Raw genomic sequence first — 22519 nt, forward strand, 5'->3', positions numbered from 1 at the left:
AACTATCCACTGAAAAGCGTAAAAAGGAGTGTGTAAACAAAAACAGGTCCTGCCTATCATACGACACAACTCCCCATAGAGCTCAGAACTGGGATTCTAAATAAACGATTAAAACAAAAGTAAAACAAGAAGACGAGGAATAACACCATCCTCCACTCGTCTTAGTTAAGTTCATTATCTGATTTAGAGAACAGAGATTCAACTGATGGAGCAGTACGGGAAAAATCTCTCGGAAGTAAACGCAGGCATGCCAATCTAAATCTAAATGCTAAGCCCTATGCAGTTGGAGGACCCAAGTCAGTAGACTCTGACCCTGGAGGTTCTCCCTCTGAAGCCTCAAAAGGAACCGCATCCCTAGAGGACTGATCGGACACCAATTGTCCTTGGGCAGGAGAGCCCGAACTAACCCCTCTCTTGCGCGTAGCAGGAATAGGTAATCTCGCTAAGGCAGAAGAGATGGCTATGCGGAACTGCGTAGTAACATCTGGTGGAAACAAACCCCTTACAGGCGAAGGAGGATCGGAACTCTGGAAAACTGCATAAGTAGGAACAGAATCAAAGGAACACACCTCACTGGACGAAGAGTCCTCAGAGGCAGATGGCTCAGTGGTCTCTAACATCTCAACATAGTTTGATGAGAACATTCTATTGCGGCATAAGAAACATAATTGAGCGGGCTGGATTACCTAGGCCTCCACACAATATACACAGGTATCAAATTCTGTATCGGAGGCATCCCCCTCTAGAATATTAGAATCCTCCATAACTCATCTATAACAAATTATAGAAAGGAAAAACAACTTGCACCTTAAACCCCCAATGGCTGGGGCACTCACCACCTCCTATGGCCCAGACAGATAGAGAAGAAGCTCCTCTCCGCAAACATCCAGTCAGGAATCAGTAGTGGTGGAAAAAAAAAAAAACTTTACCATTCCCGGTCACATGGTGCTCATGCAGGCCCCCCCCCTGCTAAGGAAAAAGCATGCCAGTTTAATATAAAGAAACTGCGCATCTCTCAAAATGAAATAACCTGTACGTTCCGTATCAGCCTAAGAGCCCAAACGTTCTTACACATAAGCAGTCGAAATCACATAATATGATTTAAAAAAAACACTGCTCAATAATCCCCCGCAGGAGATATTAAACCTAGATTCCATAAAGATAAAGGAGTCCCACTGTGACCCTGTCTTCTATTGTTAACATGTGTGTAAAATAATGAAACGATCTTACGGGAATCTATGCCGTGGAACAGTGACACTGTCCTTCAAGTTAGACTGACATGGACTTGAGTGAAGAAAAGCAGCTAGCGAAACTCATCAACACTGATTGCTTAAGGAGCTGTTAATATAAGTCTGGATAGGTGCGCTGAAAGACTCCCTATATCTCCAAACCCTAACTTTCGTCAATCCTCTCACTGAGAGGCTGACACGACTACTTAAAACTCCAGTCCCATACCGAAGGGTACTACCCTCCATAAGAGACTACTCCGAATCTTCTCTGCCATCCTCCTGTGATGAAAGGTAAAAAATGACTGGGGGATGAGGGAAGTGTGGGAGGTATTTGAGCCTTTGGCTGGGGTGTTTTTGCCACCTCCTGTTGGCCAGGATCTGTATTCCCACAAGTAATGAATGCAGCTGTACACATCTTTTTAAAAGCAGGGGAGGGGGAAAATGGAATTATGGCTTTTCTTTTTCCTGCGCTATAATTTCCGTCATACGGTCCGGAACCGGAAACACTTCCACAGACGACGAAACCTCATATACTCTATTGAGTTTACTCAATAGCATTGCTAGGACAACAGTATCCTGAGAGACAGGGGACTCAGAGAGAGACATCTTATCTTTAAACATTAAAGCTTTATTTAAACATGAAGAGCAAAACAGCACAGGAGTAATTATTTTAGCCTCCAAGCAAAGTAAACATTTATCAAATGACTCATTTTCAGTATTAGTGTCCATAATTGGTTTTTGGTTCCTTTAGCAATTAAGGAAAAATATCCCAATATAATTCATTTGGATTGCTTTATATGCAGCAAATAAAAAAAATACCACTTAAAACTTATGCACCTAAACCCTCAGCTCTGTTGAGGTCTTACCCCTCCAGAAGGTGCTATCCCACTGACACTTGAAACAGGACACACCGGGAATAAATATTCCTCCAAGATTACTCCTCCTTGTCACCAGAGCTGCCCGAAACCACTTTTGAAACCTCGGCAGACACTAGAGCTGTAACCTCTGCACTAGCCGCGGCAAAACTCAGATCTGATCGGAAAAGCTGAAAACCGGAAGTGCGGAGCAGCAGTCATATGACCGCAACTAAGAAAAACAGAATTTATGTTTACCTGATAAATTACTTTCTCCAACGGTGTGTCCGGTCCACGGCGTCATCCTTACTTGTGGGATATTCTCTTCCCCAACAGGAAATGGCAAAGAGCCCAGCAAAGCTGGTCACATGATCCCTCCTAGGCTCCGCCTACCCCAGTCATTCGACCGACGTTAAGGAGGAATATTTGCATAGGAGAAACCATATGTTACCGTGGTGACTGTAGTTAAAGAAAATAAATTATCAGACCTGATTAAAAAAACCAGGGCGGGCCGTGGACCGGACACACCGTTGGAGAAAGTAATTTATCAGGTAAACATAAATTCTGTTTTCTCCAACATAGGTGTGTCCGGTCCACGGCGTCATCCTTACTTGTGGGAACCAATACCAAAGCTTTAGGACACGGATGAAGGGAGGGAGCAAATCAGGTCACCTAAATGGAAGGCACCACGGCTTGCAAAACCTTTCTCCCAAAAACAGCCTCAGAAGAAGCAAAAGTATCAAATTTGTAAAATTTAGAAAAAGTGTGCAGTGAAGACCAAGTCGCTGCCTTACATATCTGATCAACAGAAGCCTCGTTCTTGAAGGCCCATGTGGAAGCCACAGCCCTAGTGGAGTGAGCTGTGATTCTTTCAGGAGGCTGCCGTCCGGCAGTCTCATAAGCCAATCGGATAATGCTTTTAATCCAGAAGGAGAGAGAGGTAGAAGTTGCTTTTTGACCTCTCCGTTTACTAGAATAAACAACAAACAAAGACAAAGTTTGTCTGAAATCCTTAGTAGCTGCTAAGTAAAATTTGAGAGCACGAACTACATCCAAGTTGTGCAACAAACGTTCCTTCTTTGAAACTGGAAGAAAACCAGGTTTAGTACGCAAAACCACCTTATCTGCATGGAACACCAGATAAGGAGAAGAACACTGCAGAGCAGATAATTCTGAAACTCTTCTAGCAGAAGAAATTGCAACCAAAAACAAAACTTTCCAAGATAATAACTTAATATCAACGGAATGTAAGGGTTCAAACGGAACCCCCTGAAGAACTGAAAGAACTAGGTTGAGACTCCAAGGAGGAGTCAAAATTTTGTAAACAGGCTTGATTCTAACCAGAGCCTGAACAAAGGCTAGAACATCTGGCACAGCTGCCAGCTTTTTGTGAAGTAACACAGACAAGGCAGAAATCTGTCCCATCAAGGAACTTGCAGATAATCCTTTTTCCAATCCTTCTCGAAGGAAGGATAGACTCTTAGGAATCTTAACCTTGTCCCAAGGGAATCCTGTAGATTCACACCAACAGATATACCAAATTATGTGGTAATTTTTCTGGTTACAGGCTTTCAGGCCTGAACAAGAGTATTAATAACAGAATCTGAGAACCCTCGCTTTGATAAGATCAAGCGTTCAATCTCCAAGCAGTCAGCTGGAGTGGGTCGAACGGACCTAGAACAAGAAGGTCTCGTCTCAAAGGTAGCTTCCATGGTGGAGCCGATGACATATTCACCAGATCTGCATACCAAGTCCTGCGTGGCCACGCAGGAGCTATCAAAATCACCGACGCCCTCTCCTGATTGATCCTGGCTACCAGCCTGGGGATGAGAGGAAACGGCGGGAACACATAAGCTAGTTTGAAGGTCCAAGGTGCTACTAGTGCATCCACTAGAGCCGCCTTGGGATCCCTGGATCTGTACCCGTAGTAAGGAACTCTGAAGTTCTGACGAGAGGCCATCAGATCCATGTCTGGAATGCCCCACGGTTGAGTGACTTGGGCAAAGATTTCCGGATGGAGTTCCCACTCCCCCGGATGCAATGTCTGACAACTCAGAAAATCCACTTCCCAATTTTCCACTCCTGAGATGTGGATAGCAGACAGGTGGCAGGAGTGAGACTCCGCCCATAGAATGATTTTGGTCACTTCTTCCATCGCTAGGGAACTCCTTGTTCCCCCCTGATGGTTGATGTATGAAGTTGGCCCTCGCTAGCTGAGGCCAAGCTTTGAGAGCATTGAATATCGCTCTCAGTTCCAGAATATTTATCGGTAGAAGAGATTCTACCCGAGACCAAAGACCCTGAGCTTTCAGGGATCCCCAGACCGCGCCCCAGCCCATCAGACTGGCGTCGGTCGTGACAATGACCCACTCTGGTCTGCGGAAGGTCATCCCTTGTGACAGGTTGTCCAGGGACAGCCACCAACGGAATGAGTCTCTGGTCCTCTGATTTACTTGTATCTTCGGAGACAAGTCTGAATAGTCCCCATTCCACTGACTGAGCATGAACAGTTGTAATGGTCTTAGATGAATGCGCACAAAAGGAACTATGTCCATTGCCGCTACCATCAAACCTATCACTTCCATGCACTGCGCTATGGAAGGAAGAGGAACGGAATGAAGTATCCGACAAGAATCTAGAAGTTTTGTTTTTCTGGCTTCTGTCAGAAAAATCCTCATTTCTAAGGAGTCTATTATAGTTCCCAAGAAGGGAACCCTCGTTGACGGAGATAGAGAACTCTTTTCCACGTTCACTTTCCATCCGTGAGATCTGAGAAAGGCCAGGACAATGTCCGTGTGAGCCTTTACTTGAGGAAGGGACGACGCTCGAATCAGAATGTCGTCCAAGTAAGGTACTACAGCAATGCCCCTTGGTCTTAGCACCGCCAGAAGGGACCCTAGTACCTATGAGAAAATCCTAGGAGCAGTGGCTAATCCGAAAGAAAACGCCACGAACTGGAAATGCTTGTCCAGGAATGCAAACCTTAGGAACCGATGATGTTCCTTGTGGATAGGAATATGTAGATACGCATCCTTGAAATCCACCTTGGTCATGAATTGACCTTCCTGGATGGAAGGAAGAAGTGTTCGAATGGTTTCCATCTTGAACGATGGAACCTTGAGAAACTTGTTCAAGATCTTGAGATCTAAGATTGGTCAGAACGTTCCCTCTTTTTTGGGAACTATGAACAGATTGGAGTAGAACCCCATCCCTTGTTCTCCTAATGGAACAGGATGAATCACTCCCATTTTTAGCAGGTCTTCTACCTAATGTAAGAATGCCTGTCTTCTTATGTGGTCTGAAGACAACTGAGACCTGTGGAACCTCCCCCTTGGAGGAAGCCCCTTGAACTCCAGAGAATAACCTTGGGAGACTATTTCTAGCGCCCAAGGATCCAGAACATCTCTTGCCCCAGCCTGAGCGAAGAGAGAGAGTCTGCCCCCCACCAGATCCGGTCCCGGATCGGGGGCCCGCATTTCATGCTGTCTTGGTAGCAGTGGCAGGTTTCCTGGCCTGCTTTCCTTTGTTCCAGCCTTGCATAAGTCTCCAGGCTGGATTGGCTTGAGAAGTATTACCTTCCTGCTTAGAGGACGTAGCCCTTGGGGCTGATCCGTTTCTGCGAAAGGGACGAAACTTAGGTTTATTTTTGGTCCTGAAAAGACCTATCCTGAGGAAGGGCGTGGCCCTTGCCCCCAGTGATATCAGAGATAATCTCTTTCAAGTCAGGGCCAAAGAGTGTTTTTCCCCTTGAAAGGAATGTCAAGCAATTTGTTCTTGGAAGACGCATCCGCTGCCCAAGATTTTAACCAAAGCGCTCTGCGCCACAATAGCAAACCCAGAATTTTTTCGCCGCTAACCTAGCCAATTGCAAGGTGGCGTCTAGGGTGAAAGAATTAGCCAATTTAAGAGCACGAATTCTGTCCATAATCTCTTCATAAGAAGAAGAATTACTAATAATCGCCTTTCCTAGCTCATCAAACTAGAAACACGCGGCTGCAGTGACAGGGACAATGCATGCAATTGGTTGTAGAAGGGAACCTTGCTGAACAAACATCTTTAGCAGACCTTCTAATTTTTTATCCATAGGATCTTGGAAAGCACAACTATCTTCTATGGGTATAGTGGCGCGCTTGTGTAGAGTAGAAACCGCCCCCTCGACCTTGGGGACTGTCTGCCATCAGTCCTTTCTGGGGTCGACTATAGGAAAACAATTTTATAAATATGGGGGGAGGTACTAAAGGTATACCGGGCCTGTCCCATTCTTTACTAACAATGTACGCCACCCGCTTGGATATAGGAAAAGCTTCGGGGGGCCCCGGGGCCTCTAAGAACTTTTCCATTTTACATAGTGGTTCTGGAATGACCAGATAATCACAATCATCCAAATTGGATAACACCTCCTTAAGCAGAGCGCGGAGATGTTCCAACTTAAATTTAAAAGTAATCACATCAGGTTCAGCTTGTTGAGAAATGTTTCCTGAATCTGAAATTTCTCCCTCAGACAAAACCTCCCTGGCCCCCTCAGATTGGTGTAGGGGCCCTTCAGGAACCATATCATCAGCGTTCTCATGCTCTACAGAATTTTCTAAAACAGAGCAGTCGCGCTTTCGCTGATAAGTGGGCATATTGGCTAAAATGTTTTTGATAGAATTATCCATTACAGCCGTTAAATGTTGCATAGTAAGGAGTATTGGCGCACTAGATGTACTAGGGGCCTCCTGTATGGGCAAGACTGGTGTAGACGAAGGAGGGGATGATGCAGTACCATGCTTACTCCCCTCACTTGAGGAATCATCTTGGGCATCATTTTTACTAAATTTTTTTATGACATAAAATACATATAGTTAAATGAGAAGGAACCTTGGTTTCCCCACAGTCAGAACACAATCTATCTGGTAGTTCAGACATGTTAAACAGGCATAAACTTGATAACAAAGCACAAAAAACGTTTTAAAATAAAACCGTTACTGTCACTTTAAATTTTAAACTAAACACACTTTATTACTGCAATTGCGAAAAAGTATGAAGGAATTGTTCAAAATTCACCAAAATTTCACCACAGTGTCTTAAAGCCTTAAAAGTATTGCACACCAAATTTGGAAGCTTTAACCCTTAAAATAACGGAACCGGAGCCGTTTTTATATTTAACCCCTTTACAGTCCCTGGAATCTGCTTTGCTGAGACCCAACCAAGCCCAAAGGGGAATACGATACCAAATGATGCCTTCAGAAAGACTTCTCTATGTAACAGAGCTCCACACACATGCAGCTGCATGCCATGCTGTCCTCAAAAACAAGTGCGCCATACCGGCGTGAAAATGAGGCTCTGACTATGATTAGGGAAAGCCCCTAAAGAATAAGGTGTCAAAAACAGTGCCTGCCGATATAATCATATCAAAATACCCAGAATAAATGATTCCTCAAGGCTAAATATGTGTTAATAATGAATCGATTTAGCCCAGAAAAAGTCTACAGTCTTAATAAGCCCTTGTGAAGCCCTTATTTACTATCTTAATAAACATGGCTTACCGGATCCCATAGGGAAAATGACAGCTTCCAGCATTACATCGTCTTGTTAGAATGTGTCATACCTCAAGCAGTAAGAGACTGCACACTGTTCCCCCAACTGAAGTTAATTGCTCTCAACAGTCCTGTGTGGAACAGCCATGGATTTTAGTTACGGTGCTAAAATCATTTTCCTCATACAAACAGAAATCTTCATCTCTTTTCTGTTTCTGAGTAAATAGTACATACCAGCACTATTTTAAAATAACAAACTCTTGATTGAATAATAAAAACTACAGTTAAACACTAAAAAACTCTAAGCCATCTCCGTGGAGATGTTGCCTGTACAACGGCAAAGAGAATGACTGGGGTAGGCGGAGCCTAGGAGGGATCATGTGACCAGCTTTGCTGGGCTCTTTGCCATTTCCTGTTGGGGAAGAGAATATCCCACAAGTAAGGATGACGCCGTGGACCGGACACACCTATGTTGGAGAAACTGCGCCTCAGACTGTAATAAAAATGTTGCAAATAAAAATAAGCAGTACGGAGCTGTAATAGCGATTAGGCAATGTAAAAGCGATTGTCCCAAAGTCTCAACTACTTCCAAAGTCTCTGCATACACTCTCCAAGCCCCATTAAAATAAAGTATGCCTCCATCTCACAAACACCCTCATATAACAAGCAGTGCCCTCTAAGGAATATAGGTACGTTTCTCCAACGTTCAGAATGATTTGCACAAAAGGATTAACCCTTATACTGCCAGTACCTTCTAACCTAGAAGGGAAAGCACTTACCTGTAGATCCTGCTCTGTCAGGCAGGAACTGTTTTCTAAGGTGTGGTAGATTCCTCCACTTCTACCAGGGACCTGTAGAAAGGAAAAGAACAGAGTAACCAACCCTGGCTTTCTATAATAGGTGTAGCAATAATGTTAGAAGTTAAGCAAAGACCACCTTGTCGTCTTCTAACTGCTAATAACCACCATTACTCTTACTAAAGAGATTGACATGGACACAGCTTGACCCCAATCCTTGCTTGCAGGGAAAAGTCCCATAAAAGGATTAAACGTCTTCAGACACCATCTTTGCACATCCTTCCTTGACAGAGGCAAAGAGAATGACTGGGGATTATGGGAAGAGAAGTGACACTTAACAGCTCTGCTGGGGTGCTCTTATCCTCCTCCTGCTGGCCAGGAGTTGAATGGCCTACACTAGTAATTGGAATTTGTGGACTCTCCATGCCATAGGAAAGAAATAGAGGTTTACTGGTAGTGATAAAAGTAAACCTTAGTGTCAGGGCTTTCCCAGTTTTTTGGTTTTTTTACTGTAAACGAGATGCCCTTTTGACATTGCCTGCATTTCCAACAACGGCTAAAATTAAATCTCACTTGAAAAAGAAGGTTGTTTTCACAAGAGCAGTCTATTTTAAAGTTTTATCAAAAGTCCTGCACTTACCTTCATAAATATATTTTACAGCTATTTAAATTAGTAGTTAACTTAACAAACCAACATTTCTTAAGTAAATCACCACAATAGATCATGAGAAATGTAATTATTTTTTTATACAAAACACAAAAGTGACCAGATACTTTGGCAATACTCGGGATATCAGGTCTAAGGTATTTATGCTCACAGACAGGCACACGAGCAAGCTCACACATGCCCATAATGCACGATCACAATGCTGCCAATTTTAGCAGCTTTCAAAAACATTCTTACCTCTGGTATTACAGGACCAGATTTTTTGTTTTTGTCATCAGGAATTTTCGATTTCAAAACCACTTTTTCTACTTCCAGCATGCCAATTGGTGTGTTTGGCTTAAATTTGAGCTGACCTTTGTCTGATGAAATTGCTTCTATAGTGTAAGTTGATGGATTTAAATGATATTGTCCACATAGAAGAATCAGCAAGTCCATCATTGGTTTGCTTCACAAATAAAAAAATATATATTATAATCATGAAAATATATCTATAGACACACAAAATATGTATATATATAGTAATATTGAATTGAAACTAAAAACTAGGAATACAGAAATTTATATGAATTAAATTAAATTGACATTTGGAACCAAAATATAAATCTATTGATAAAACAGAATTTATGTTTACCTGATAAATTACTTTCTCCAACGGTGTGTCCGGTCCACGGCGTCATCCTTACTTGTGGGATATTCTCTTCCCCAACAGGAAATGGCAAAGAGCCCAGCAAAGCTGGTCACATGATCCCTCCTAGGCTCCGCCTACCCCAGTCATTCGACCGACGTTAAGGAGGAATATTTGCATAGGAGAAACCATATGTTACCGTGGTGACTGTAGTTAAAGAAAATAAATTATCAGACCTGATTAAAAAAACCAGGGCGGGCCGTGGACCGGACACACCGTTGGAGAAAGTAATTTATCAGGTAAACATAAATTCTGTTTTCTCCAACATAGGTGTGTCCGGTCCACGGCGTCATCCTTACTTGTGGGAACCAATACCAAAGCTTTAGGACACGGATGAAGGGAGGGAGCAAATCAGGTCACCTAAATGGAAGGCACCACGGCTTGCAAAACCTTTCTCCCAAAAATAGCCTCAGAAGAAGCAAAAGTATCAAACTTGTAAAATTTGGTAAAAGTGTGCAGTGAAGACCAAGTCGCTGCCCTACATATCTGATCAACAGAAGCCTCGTTCATGAAGGCCCATGTGGAAGCCACAGCCCTAGTGGAATGAGCTGTGATTCTTTCGGGAGGCTGCCGTCCGGCAGTCTCGTAAGCCAATCTGATGATGCTTTTAATCCAAAAAGAGAGAGAGGTAGAAGTTGCTTTTTGACCTCTCCTTTTACCGGAATAAACAACAAACAAGGAAGATGTTTGTCTAAAATCCTTTGTAGCATCTAAATAGAATTTTAGAGCGCGAACAACATCCAAATTGTGCAACAAACGTTCCTTCTTTGAAACTGGTTTCGGACACAGAGAAGGTACGATAATCTCCTGGTTAATGTTTTTGTTAGAAACAACTTTTGGAAGAAAACCAGGTTTAGTACGTAAAACCACCTTATCTGCATGGAACACCAGATAAGGAGGAGAACACTGCAGAGCAGATAATTCTGAAACTCTTCTAGCAGAAGAAATTGCAACTAAAAACAAAACTTTCCAAGATAATAACTTAATATCAACGGAATGCAAGGGTTCAAACGGAACCCCCTGAAGAACTGAAAGAACTAAATTGAGACTCCAAGGAGGAGTCAAAGGTTTGTAAACAGGCTTAATTCTAACCAGAGCCTGAACAAAGGCTTGAACATCTGGCACAGCGGCCAGCTTTTTGTGAAGTAACACAGACAAGGCAGAAATCTGTCCCTTCAGGGAACTTGCAGATAATCCTTTTTCCAATCCTTCTTGAAGGAAGGATAGAATCCTAGGAATCTTAACCTTGTCCCAAGGGAATCCTTTAGATTCACACCAACAGATATATTTTTTCCAAATTTTGTGGTAAATCTTTCTAGTTACAGGCTTTCTGGCCTGAACAAGAGTATCGATAACAGAATCTGAGAATCCTCGCTTCGATAAGATCAAGCGTTCAATCTCCAAGCAGTCAGCTGGAGTGAAACCAGATTCGGATGTTCGAACGGACCCTGAACAAGAAGGTCTCGTCTCAAAGGTAGCTTCCAAGGAGGAGCCGATGACATATTCACCAGATCTGCGTACCAAGTCCTGCGTGGCCACGCAGGAGCTATCAAGATCACCGACGCCCTCTCCTGATTGATCCTGGCTACCAGCCTGGGGATGAGAGGAAACGGCGGGAACACATAAGCTAGTTTGAAGGTCCAAGGTGCTACTAGTGCATCCACTAGAGCCGCCTTGGGATCCCTGGATCTGGACCCGTAGCAAGGAACTTTGAAGTTCTGACGAGAGGCCATCAGATCCATGTCTGGAATGCCCCACAGCTGAGTGACTTGGGCAAAGATTTCCGGATGGAGTTCCCACTCCCCCGGATGCAATGTCTGACGACTCAGAAAATCCGCTTCCCAATTTTCCACTCCTGGGATGTGGATAGCAGACAGGTGGCAGGAGTGAGACTCCGCCCATAGAATGATTTTGGTCACTTCTTCCATCGCCAGGGAACTCCTTGTTCCCCCCTGATGGTTGATGTACGCAACAGTTGTCATGTTGTCTGATTGAAACCGTATGAACTTGGCCCCCGCTAGCTGAGGCCAAGCCTTGAGAGCATTGAATATCGCTCTCAGTTCCAGAATATTTATCGGTAGAAGAGATTCTTCCCGAGACCAAAGACCCTGAGCTTTCAGGGAACCCCAGACCGCACCCCAGCCCATCAGACTGGCGTCGGTCGTGACAATGACCCACTCTGGTCTGCGGAATGTCATCCCTCGTGACAGGTTGTCCAGGGACAGCCACCAACGGAGTGAGTCTCTGGTCCTCTGATTTACTTGTATCTTCGGAGACAAGTCTGTATAGTCCCCATTCCACTGACTGAGCATGCACAGTTGTAATGGTCTTAGATGAATGCGTGCAAAAGGAACTATGTCCATTGCCGCTACCATCAACCCGATCACTTCCATGCACTGAGCTATGGAAGGAAGAGGAACGGAATGGAGTATCCGACAAGAGTCTAGAAGTTTTGTTTTTCTGGCCTCTGTCAGAAAAATCCTCATTTCTAAGGAGTCTATTATTGTTCCCAAGAAGGGAACCCTTGTTGACGGAGATAGAGAACTCTTTTCCACGTTCACTTTCCATCCGTGAGATCTGAGAAAGGCCAGGACAATGTCCGTGTGAGCCTTTGTTTGAGGAAGGGACGACGCTTGAATCAGAATGTCGTCCAAGTAAGGTACTACAGCAATGCCCCTTGGTCTTAGCACAGCTAGAAGGGACCCTAGTACCTTTGTGAAAATCCTTGGAGCAGTGGCTAATCCGAAAGGAAGCGCCACGAACTGGTAATGTTTGTCCAGGAATGCGAACCTCAGGAACCGATGATGTTCCTTGTGGATAGGAATATGTAGATACGCATCCTTTAAATCCACCGTGGTCATGAATTGACCTTCCTGGATGGAAGGAAGAATAGTTCGAATGGTTTCCATCTTGAACGATGGAACCTTGAGAAACTTGTTTAAGATCTTGAGATCTAAGATTGGTCTGAACGTTCCCTCTTTTTTGGGAACTATAAACAGATTGGAGTAGAACCCCATCCCTTGTTCTCTTAATGGAACGGGATGAATCACTCACATTTTTAACAGGTCTTCTACACAATGTAAGAATGCCTGTCTTTTTATGTGGTCTGAAGACAACTGAGACCTGTGGAACCTCCCCCTTGGGGGAAGTCCCTTGAATTCCAGAAGATAACCTTGGGAGACTATTTCTAGCGCCCAAGGATCCAGAACATCTCTTGCCCAAGCCTGAGCGAAGAGAGAGAGTCTGCCCCCCACCAGATCCGGTCCCGGATCGGGGGCCAACATTTCATGCTGTCTTGGTAGCAGTGGCAGGTTTCTTGGCCTGCTTTCCCTTGTTCCAGCCTTGCATTGGTCTCCAAGCTGGCTTGGCTTGAGAAGTATTACCCTCTTGCTTAGAGGACGTAGCACTTTGGGCTGGTCCGTTTCTACGAAAGGGACGAAAATTAGGTTTATTTTTTGCCTTGAAAGGCCGATCCTGAGGAAGGGCGTGGCCCTTACCCCCAGTGATATCCGAGATAATCTCTTTCAAGTCAGGGCCAAACAGCGTTTTCCCCTTGAAAGGAATGTTAAGTAGCTTGTTCTTGGAAGACGCATCAGCCGACCAAGATTTCAACCAAAGCGCTCTGCGCGCCACAATAGCAAACCCAGAATTCTTAGCCGCTAACCTAGCCAATTGCAAAGTGGCGTCTAGGGTGAAAGAATTAGCCAATTTGAGAGCATTGATTCTGTCCATAATCTCCTCATAAGGAGGAGAATCACTGTCGACCGCCTTTATCAGCTCATCGAACCAGAAACATGCGGCTGTAGCGACAGGGACAATGCATGAAATTGGTTGTAGAAGGTAACCCTGCTGAACAAACATCTTTTTAAGCAAACCTTCTAATTTTTTATCCATAGGATCTTTGAAAGCACAACTATCCTCTATGGGTATAGTGGTGCGTTTGTTTAAAGTGGAAACCGCTCCCTCGACCTTGGGGACTGTCTGCCATAAGTCCTTTCTGGGGTCGACCATAGGAAACAATTTTTTAAATATGGGGGGAGGGACGAAAGGAATACCAGGCCTTTCCCATTCTTTATTAACAATGTCCGCCACCCGCTTGGGTATAGGAAAAGCTTCTGGGAGCCCCGGCACCTCTAGGAACTTGTCCATTTTACATAGTTTCTCTGGGATGACCAACTTGTCACAATCATCCAGAGTGGATAATACCTCCTTAAGCAGAATGCGGAGATGTTCCAACTTAAATTTAAATGCAATCACATCAGGTTCAGCTTGTTGAGAAATGTTCCCTGAATCAGTAATTTCTCCCTCAGACAAAACCTCCCTGGCCCCATCAGACTGAGTTAGGGGCCCTTCAGAAATATTAATATCAGCGTCGTCATGCTCTTCAGTATCTAAAACAGAGCAGTCGCGCTTACGCTGATAAGTGTTCATTTTGGCTAAAATGTTTTTGACAGAATTATCCATTACAGCCGTTAATTGTTGCATAGTAAGGAGTATTGGCGCGCTAGATGTACTAGGGGCCTCCTGAGTGGGCAAGACTCGTGTAGACGAAGGAGGGAATGATGCAGTACCATGCTTACTCCCCTCACTTGAGGAATCATCTTGGGCATCATTGTCATTGTCACATAAATCACATTTATTTAAATGAATAGGAATTCTGGCTTCCCCACATTCAGAACACAGTCTATCTGGTAGTTCAGACATGTTAAACAGGCATAAACTTGATAACAAGTACAAAAAACGTTTTAAAATTAAACCGTTACTGTCACTTTAAATTTTAAACTGAACACACTTTATTACTGCAAATGCGAAAAAACATGAAGGAATTGTTCAAAATTTACCAAATTTTCACCACAGTGTCTTAAAGCCTTAAAAGTATTGCACACCAAATTTGGAAGCTTTAACCCTTAAAATAACGGAACCGGAGCCGTATTGAACTTTAACCCCTTTACAGTCCCTGGTATCTGCTTTGCTGAGACCCAACCAAGCCCCAAGGGGAATACGATACCAAATGACGCCTTCAGAAAGTCTTTTCTAAGTATCAGAGCTCCTCTCACATGCGACTGCATGCCATGCCTCTCAAAAACAAGTGCGCAACACCGGCGCGAAAATGAGGCTCTGCCTATGCTTTGGGAAAGCCCCTAAAGAATAAGGTGTCTAAAACAGTGCCTGCCGATATTATTATATCAAAATACCCAGATAAAATGATTCCTCAAGGCTAAATATGTGTTAATAATCAATCGATTTAGCCCAAAAAAAGTCTACAGTCTTAATAAGCCCTTTTTGAAGCCCTTATTTACAATCGTAATAAACATGGCTTACCGGATCCCAGAGGGAAAATGACAGCTTCCAGCATTACATCGTCTTGTTAGAATGTGTCATACCTCAAGCAGCAAGAGACTGCTCACTGTTCCCCCAACTGAAGTTAATTGCTCTCAACAGTCCTGTGTGGAACAGCCATGGATTTTAGTGACGGTTGCTAAAATCATTTTCCTCATACAAACAGAAATCTTCATCTCTTTTCTGTTTCTGAGTAAATAGTACATACCAGCACTATTTCAAAATAACAAACTCTTGATTGAATAATAAAAACTACAGTTAAACACTAAAAAACTCTAAGCCATCTCCGTGGAGATGTTGCCTGTACAACGGCAAAGAGAATGACTGGGGTAGGCGGAGCCTAGGAGGGATCATGTGACCAGCTTTGCTGGGCTCTTTGCCATTTCCTGTTGGGGAAGAGAATATCCCACAAGTAAGGATGACGCCGTGGACCGGACACACCTATGTTGGAGAAATTAGGAAACAAATCTGTAATTGCTTTTTTGGTATTATATCAGTTGATATGACATTTTCAGTACTGATATCTATTTTTGAATTTCAATATACAATAAATCACAGCTTGAAATGTCACATAAATTTGAAATATGAATTGTAGCGTTAGGGACCTATCTATAGTATATTCATGTACTTGAAGCTGACAATATTAAAGGGGCACTGAACCCAAATTTTTTCTTTTGTGATTCAAATAGAGCAAGCAATTTTTAGCAACTTTCTAATTTACTCCTATTATCAATTTTTCTTCGTTCTCTTGCTTTCTTTATTTGAAAAAGACGACATCTAAGCTAAGGAGCCAGCCAATTTGTGGTTCAGAACCATGGACAGCACTTGTTTATTGGTGCTGTCCAATCAGCAAGGACAACCCAGGTTGTTCACCAAAAATGGGCCGGCATCTAAACTTAAATTCTTGCTTTTCAAATAAAAATACCAAGTGAATAAAGAAAATTTGACAATAGCTGTTTAAAATTGCATGCTCTATCTAAATCATGAAAGAATAAATTTGGGTACAGTGTCCCTTTAAATACAAATGTAAACAATCACCAAGATCCCACACCCATGTCAACAACACTATCAGTGTAAGTTTGATGTTTCTTACCTGCCACTAACAATGGTGGATGTTGTCCTCTCCCCTGGAAGAACTACTGTAAGTTCAACATCTCTATCTATGTTCTCTTTCTGTTCCATGTTAAAATGAGTGATATCCGCTGAATCAAAAGATGGGGAACTCTCGCTGTTTTTTGCGTCTCCTGGAGGAAGAGGTGCTTTTCCTTTGGCTTTTTTCCTTAAAATAAATAAATTATAATTAAAAAAAAATAAACATGGAACTGAAATTATTTCAGCTTTATTTTTTTCACTAGCTCAAAGGCATTGAACACACAGGGCCAGATTGCGAGTAGAGCGCAAATTATCACTTACGCTAAAGCAATATTTTTGGTCAACTGAGTAATACCAGCGCACACTAATGTGCACTGGTATTACGAGTTAGGTGCAATGCTAAATTGCACAGAAGCATTGCGCTCAGGAGAGCGCGATTCCATAGGCTCCAATGGGAGCCTCGTTCTGATGCTGTCATACATGGCACAGAACCTAAGCGCAGCAAAGGGGTTGAGTAGTGCAGCAATTTTTAAATATATATGAATATTTTTTATTGGGGGGGGGGGGACTAAAATTTTTCCCAAAAAAATAAAAGACCCTCTCTGTTTTGGGGGCATTTGGGACACTTTTTGAAAAATAACCAGAGATCTGATCTCTGGTTAATTTTCTGAGTGCCAATTGCTACCGCGAGCTTGCAGTAGCAATAACCAGCCATTTGTAATGGCTGATTATTTATCCTGTGCACTCTACTTGTAATCTAGACCATAATATTTCAAACTGATCACTGGCTGACAAGACCAACTTCCATAGCATCAGTGACACACACAAAACGCCCAAGGACATTTTTTCCCCAAGACAAATATACTGTTATACTGTTAATATACTGTTAAAATGCCCCTCATTTAGATGTAGCAAAGTAAAATATTGACTTTAATATCCTTTAAGTGGATGAAATAATGAATTTATTTTCCTGTATATTAAAGTCCATGTAATACGAGCGGAAACCCCCCGCAATAAACACGCGTAACTATTAGCGCCCCATTCGCAATGTGGCCCAAAATGTTTAGTAATACATAGAAAAAAGAAACAAAAATAAAAAACTTTGAATTATACTTTACTTTGCCCACTTAAAGGGACATGAAACCGAACATTTTTCTTTTATAATTCAGATTCAGCATACTATTTTAAATAACTTTGTAATTTAATTATATTGCCTAATTTGGTTTGTTTTCCTGGTATCTTTTGTTGAAAAGAATACTTGGTTAGGCTCAGAAGTAGCAATGCACTGCAGGGTGATAACTGCCGATTGGTTACTGCACATACATGCATATTTTTATTGGCCGACTCACTGCATTCAACTAGCTCACAGTAGTGCATTGCTGCTTCTTAAAGGATACCAAGAGATTGAAGTACATTTGATAATAGAAGTAAACTGGAAAGTTGCTTAAAACGTATGTTCTATTCAAATTATAAAAGAAAAATGTTGTCTCATGTCCATTTAACTCCAGACATCACAATATACAGCTGGGTTGTGAGAATAGCAATGCTGATTGGGTCAGCGGCAGTTTCTGCCAGTGATCAGAGGTTCTGTGTGGCTCCTGGGTGATCAATAGTTATAAAATTACATGCTCTAACAGACAAACGCATGTATTTATTTTTTTACTATAATAGCCCTTTAATCATGACCAATTTGTTTGTCTAGATATAATTTTCTAATTAAGTTTAAATCTAAAATACATTACGTAAAATTGATTGACTGTTGCTTTTTAACAAACTAAAAGTCCAAAGTATGTTTTGCAGTAGCAGTAATAATAATTATGCCAATTGTTATGTACTGTAAAAAAAAATGATCTGTAATTCAGTGTGGGTAAAAACAAAAGTTCAGGCAGAGACTCAGAGTGCAAATTTTCCACAGATCTATAAATGTACATTATTTATTTATAACAAATATTTAGCCAGCCGGGTGGCATTATGAAGTAGTCGGGTGGGGCCAGTGGAATACTTAGCATTATATTTAACATTTTCTGTCATTTATGTTACTTAAAGGATTACTTTCTGTTATAATTTTTAAGCTAAACAACTAACATATTAAAGTTAATAAACATCAATTAAAACCTACTGACCTATATTTTCTCCAAAACAAAGTTTCATAACGCTCTAAAAGTTATATCTTTTATTCGCCGATGATGTCACGTTATCCTGCCCACTATTTTCAGCACTGCATGCTCAAAATACTTAAACCAATAACTTTGTGTTTAAAGCGCCATTTTGAAACCTAGGTATTGTAAACGGATTGGTACAGAGCAAAGGATACCCACGGAGTGGGTTTGGAAAACAATTAAATTTGCAGACAAGATTTCTGATATACGGTAGAGATATGTTAATGAAATGCTATTGATAAAAAGCGTATTTGGGGTAGTTAGTTAGTAACAGGCATAGAAAATATTTAATTACAGTGGCCCTTTAAGCTATCCAATGTAAAAATTGAATAACTTAACAGAAATTGATTAAATGATACTTTGTACAACAAACATTTAATATTAACTAATGTTAGTTCAATATTGTCTTAAAGGGACAGTCTACACCAGAATGTTTATTGTTTAAAAAAAAAGATAGCTAATCCCTTTATTACCCATTCCCCAGTTTTGCATAACCAACACAAGTATATTAATGTATGTTTTACCTATGTGATTGCCTTGTATCTAAGCCTCTGCAGACTGCCCCCTTATATCAGTGCTTTTGACAGACATACAGTTTAACTAATCAGTGCAGACTCCTAAATAACTCCATGGGAGTGAGCACAATGTTATCTATATCACACACATGAACTAGTACTGTCTAACTGGGAAAAACTTTCAAAATGCTCTGAGCTAAGAGGCAGTTTTCAACGGTTTTAGAAATCAGTTTGAGCCTGCCTAGGTTTAGCTTTTCAAAAATACCACTAAGGGAACAAAGCAAATTTAAAGATTAAAGTCAATTGGAAAGTTATTTAAAAATCGTATGCCCTATCTGAATCATGGTGCACCACTGAAATCGTTATAAGAAGCCAAGTATTGCCATCTAGTGCAGGTTATTACACTGATCAGTCTACAGCATTAAAGTAGCTTATAGAAAAACCCAGGTCAAGCACAATGCATCATCAGATGAGCTTCTAGAGCTGAGGGAAAAGATCGCTTAAATAATGTGTTACTAAAAGGGCAAAGCCAAAGTGTATTTTTATTTATTCCTTATTTTTATACAAAATATAAAAACAGCACTGGACTTATTCAAGGATTATATGAAAATGCTTCATTCTTCACATACAGAAAAGGAAATAAATATAAGGTACATTTACTCAGTAGTAGGGCTGCAAGGTTAATCACATATGCGATTTAAAACTGCGATTAATCGCTGCAATTTAAAAACTGCGAGAGTATGTGATTTTTAGCCCCCTATGATGTAAAGGAGGGGGCTCATATAGGCTAGCCCTCCGCTGCCCCCCAAAAAAGGGTCTCTCTCCCAAGCACCTTCTCTCCCCTCTTACAATGGCTGTCTGGACTCCTGGACCACCTTCTGCATGATCACTAGGTTCGTGTACAGCCTGAGCTAACAGGGGAAAGCGTAACCCTGACATCGGAACCAGAACCTTGTGGAGCACTCTATAATCTTAGTAATTATTAATAAGATTTAACCCCATCCTTGCACAGCATTTGCTTCCTTTAGTGCTCCTGTTAACAGCTCACATACAAAGCAGGAGGATTTGCTGAGTCTGCACTCTGCATGCATTTATAAATCGGTTTTACCTCGGTATTAATAAGGAATATCTCACACTTATGTACACTCCTGTCAGAGTATCCAGGGGATAGGCTATGTCATTTGCCTTTCTTCAGTTAAAGTGGAATCTTGGGAATTTGAAAATGTCACCGTTTGTTTTGTTCTAATTTATTTCTGACAAACAGACCCCAAGACAGGTATATTTAAAGCATCTGCTATACAAAGAATTAACATTTTCTGCAATGTGTGAAAGATGTTAGCACTGCCGCAAAACAGACTAACTACTCATATATATAACAGTATTATAGGGTTTTAAGAAATATATATTTCTTTCAGTAGTGAAATGAGGTTTATTGGATTAACAGAAAATGTGCAATATGTATCCAAACAAAATTAGACAGGTGCATAAATTTGGGCACCCTTGTCATTTTGTTGATTTAAATACATGTAACTAAGCCTTGAACTTCATAGACAGGTGCATCCAATCATGAGAAAAGGTATTTAAGGGGGCCAATTGCAAGTTATTATTCTCTTTGACTCTCCTCTGAAGAGTGGTAACATGGGGGCCTCAAAACAACTCTCAAATGACCTGAAAAGATTGTTCAACATTATGGTTTAGGGGAAGGCTACAAAAAGATATTGCTGAGATTTAAGCTGTCAGTGTCCACTGTTGTTGTTATTATTATCATCATCATCATCTATTTGTAGAGCGCCAACAGATTCTGCAGCGCTGTGAACTGTTAGGAACATAGTGAGGAAATGGAAGACCACATGCACAGTTCTTGTTAAGGCCAGAAGTGGCAGGCAAAGGAAAATATCGGAGAGGCAAAGGATGGTGAGAACAGTCAAAAACAGCCGACAGACCACCTCCAAAGACCTACAACATTATCTTGCTGCAGATAGTGTCACTGTGCATCGTTCAACAATTCAGCGCACTTTGTACAAGGAGAAGCTGTATAAAAGAGTGATGCGGTAGAAGCCTTTTCTGCACACACGCCACAAACAGAGTCGCTTGAGGTATGCAAACACACATTTGGACAAGCCAGCTTCATTTTGGAAGAAGGTGTTGTGGACTGATGAAACAAAGATTGAGTTATTTGGTCATAACAAGGGGTGTTATGCATAGCGGCAAACATACACAGCGTTCCAAGACAAACACTTGCTACCCACAGTAAAATTTGGAGGATGTTCAATCATGCTGTGGGGCTGTGTGGCCAGTGCCGGTACTGGAAATCTTGTTAAAGTTGAAGGTATCTAAGATTCCACTAAATATCAGCAGATACTTGAGAATAATGTTGAGGAATCAATCACAAAGTTAAAGTTACACCGTGGTTGGATATTGCAATAAAACAACGACCCAAAACACTGCTCAAAATCTACTCTGGCATTTATGCAGAGGAACAAGTACAATGTTCTGGAAAGCCATTCCAGGCCCCAGACCTGAATATCATTGAAAATCTGTGGGGTGATTTAAAGCAGGCTGTCCATGCTCGGCAACCATCAAACCTAACTGAACTGGAGATGTTTTGCAAGGAGGAATGGTCCACAAAACCTTCATCCAGACAGACACTCATTACAGGCTATAGGAAGCGTCTAGAGGCTGTTATTTCTGTTAAAGGAGGCTCTACTAAATATTGATGAAATATTTCTGTTGGGGTGCCCAAATTTATGCATATTGCAAATATATATATATACACATGTGTGTGTGTATGTATATGTGTGTGTGTGTGTGTGTGTGTGTGTGTGTATATGTATGTATGTATGTATGTATGTATGTATGTATGTATATATATATATATACATACATACATACATACATATACATATATACACACACACACACAAAAAAAGAAAGGAAAAAAAAAAAAAAAACGACATTTTCGGTACAGGTTTTCGGTATCCTGGATTTTTGGGTTCGGTTTCGATCCAGAATTTCCATTTCGGTGCATTTTTCGATGTATATTTTAAATCTGTCAGCCTGTATTGGTCAATGAGAAATATGTACTTTAAGATTCTGTACAGTTTAATGCATTTTTTAGTGAGAAACGTATGTTTAACAGTTATTTATTTATTTTTTAAATCGCAATCGAAATTTTTTTGGTCTAAAATTGCGATTTCTATTTTTTCCCATATCGCCCAGCCCTACTCAGTAGGGAAACAGTGTGCATTTGTTTTAGACGTCACATTATTAAAAATGTTAGTTATACCAAGTATTTACACATAACTTTATTGGAGTCTTTTTGATGACAATGTTGTGTTGTCACTCATAAAAGTCCCACAACAAAAGGTGTCCCACGCACAGAAAAGCTACAATAAAACAAACTAAAGTAAACCACAAGTCAGTAAATAATTGTGAAGAATTATGGCTATGATATAGTGAGAATCCAATCAGCCACTAATAATAATGAAATCACAATGTGACACACACTTCAAATCAAATTGCTTTGGACATGAAACCCACATTTTTTCTTTTATGATTCAGATAGAGCATACAATTTTAAACAACTTTCTAATTTACTTCTATTATTAAATGTTCTTCATTCTTTTGGTGTCTTTTGTAAAAAAAAGCAAGGACAAGCTCAG

General features: G+C 41.3%; 1 protein-coding gene across 2 annotated transcripts in view; it reads right to left on the minus strand.

The window, feature by feature from the left end:
* Positions 1-22519, minus strand: part of COBLL1 (cordon-bleu WH2 repeat protein like 1) — a 365721-nt gene that overhangs the window by 161790 nt on the left and 181412 nt on the right. For both annotated transcript variants that reach the window (XM_053698388.1, XM_053698389.1), the window contains 2 exons: positions 16185-16370; positions 9304-9511 (listed from right to left, as the gene is read on the minus strand). In XM_053698388.1, coding sequence (XP_053554363.1) covers positions 9304-9511; positions 16185-16370 — 394 coding nt within the window. The remainder of the gene's footprint in view (positions 1-9303; positions 9512-16184; positions 16371-22519) is intronic.

This window comes from Bombina bombina, chromosome 1 (genome assembly GCF_027579735.1).
Source record: "Bombina bombina isolate aBomBom1 chromosome 1, aBomBom1.pri, whole genome shotgun sequence".
Lineage (NCBI taxonomy): Eukaryota > Metazoa > Chordata > Amphibia > Anura > Bombinatoridae > Bombina > Bombina bombina.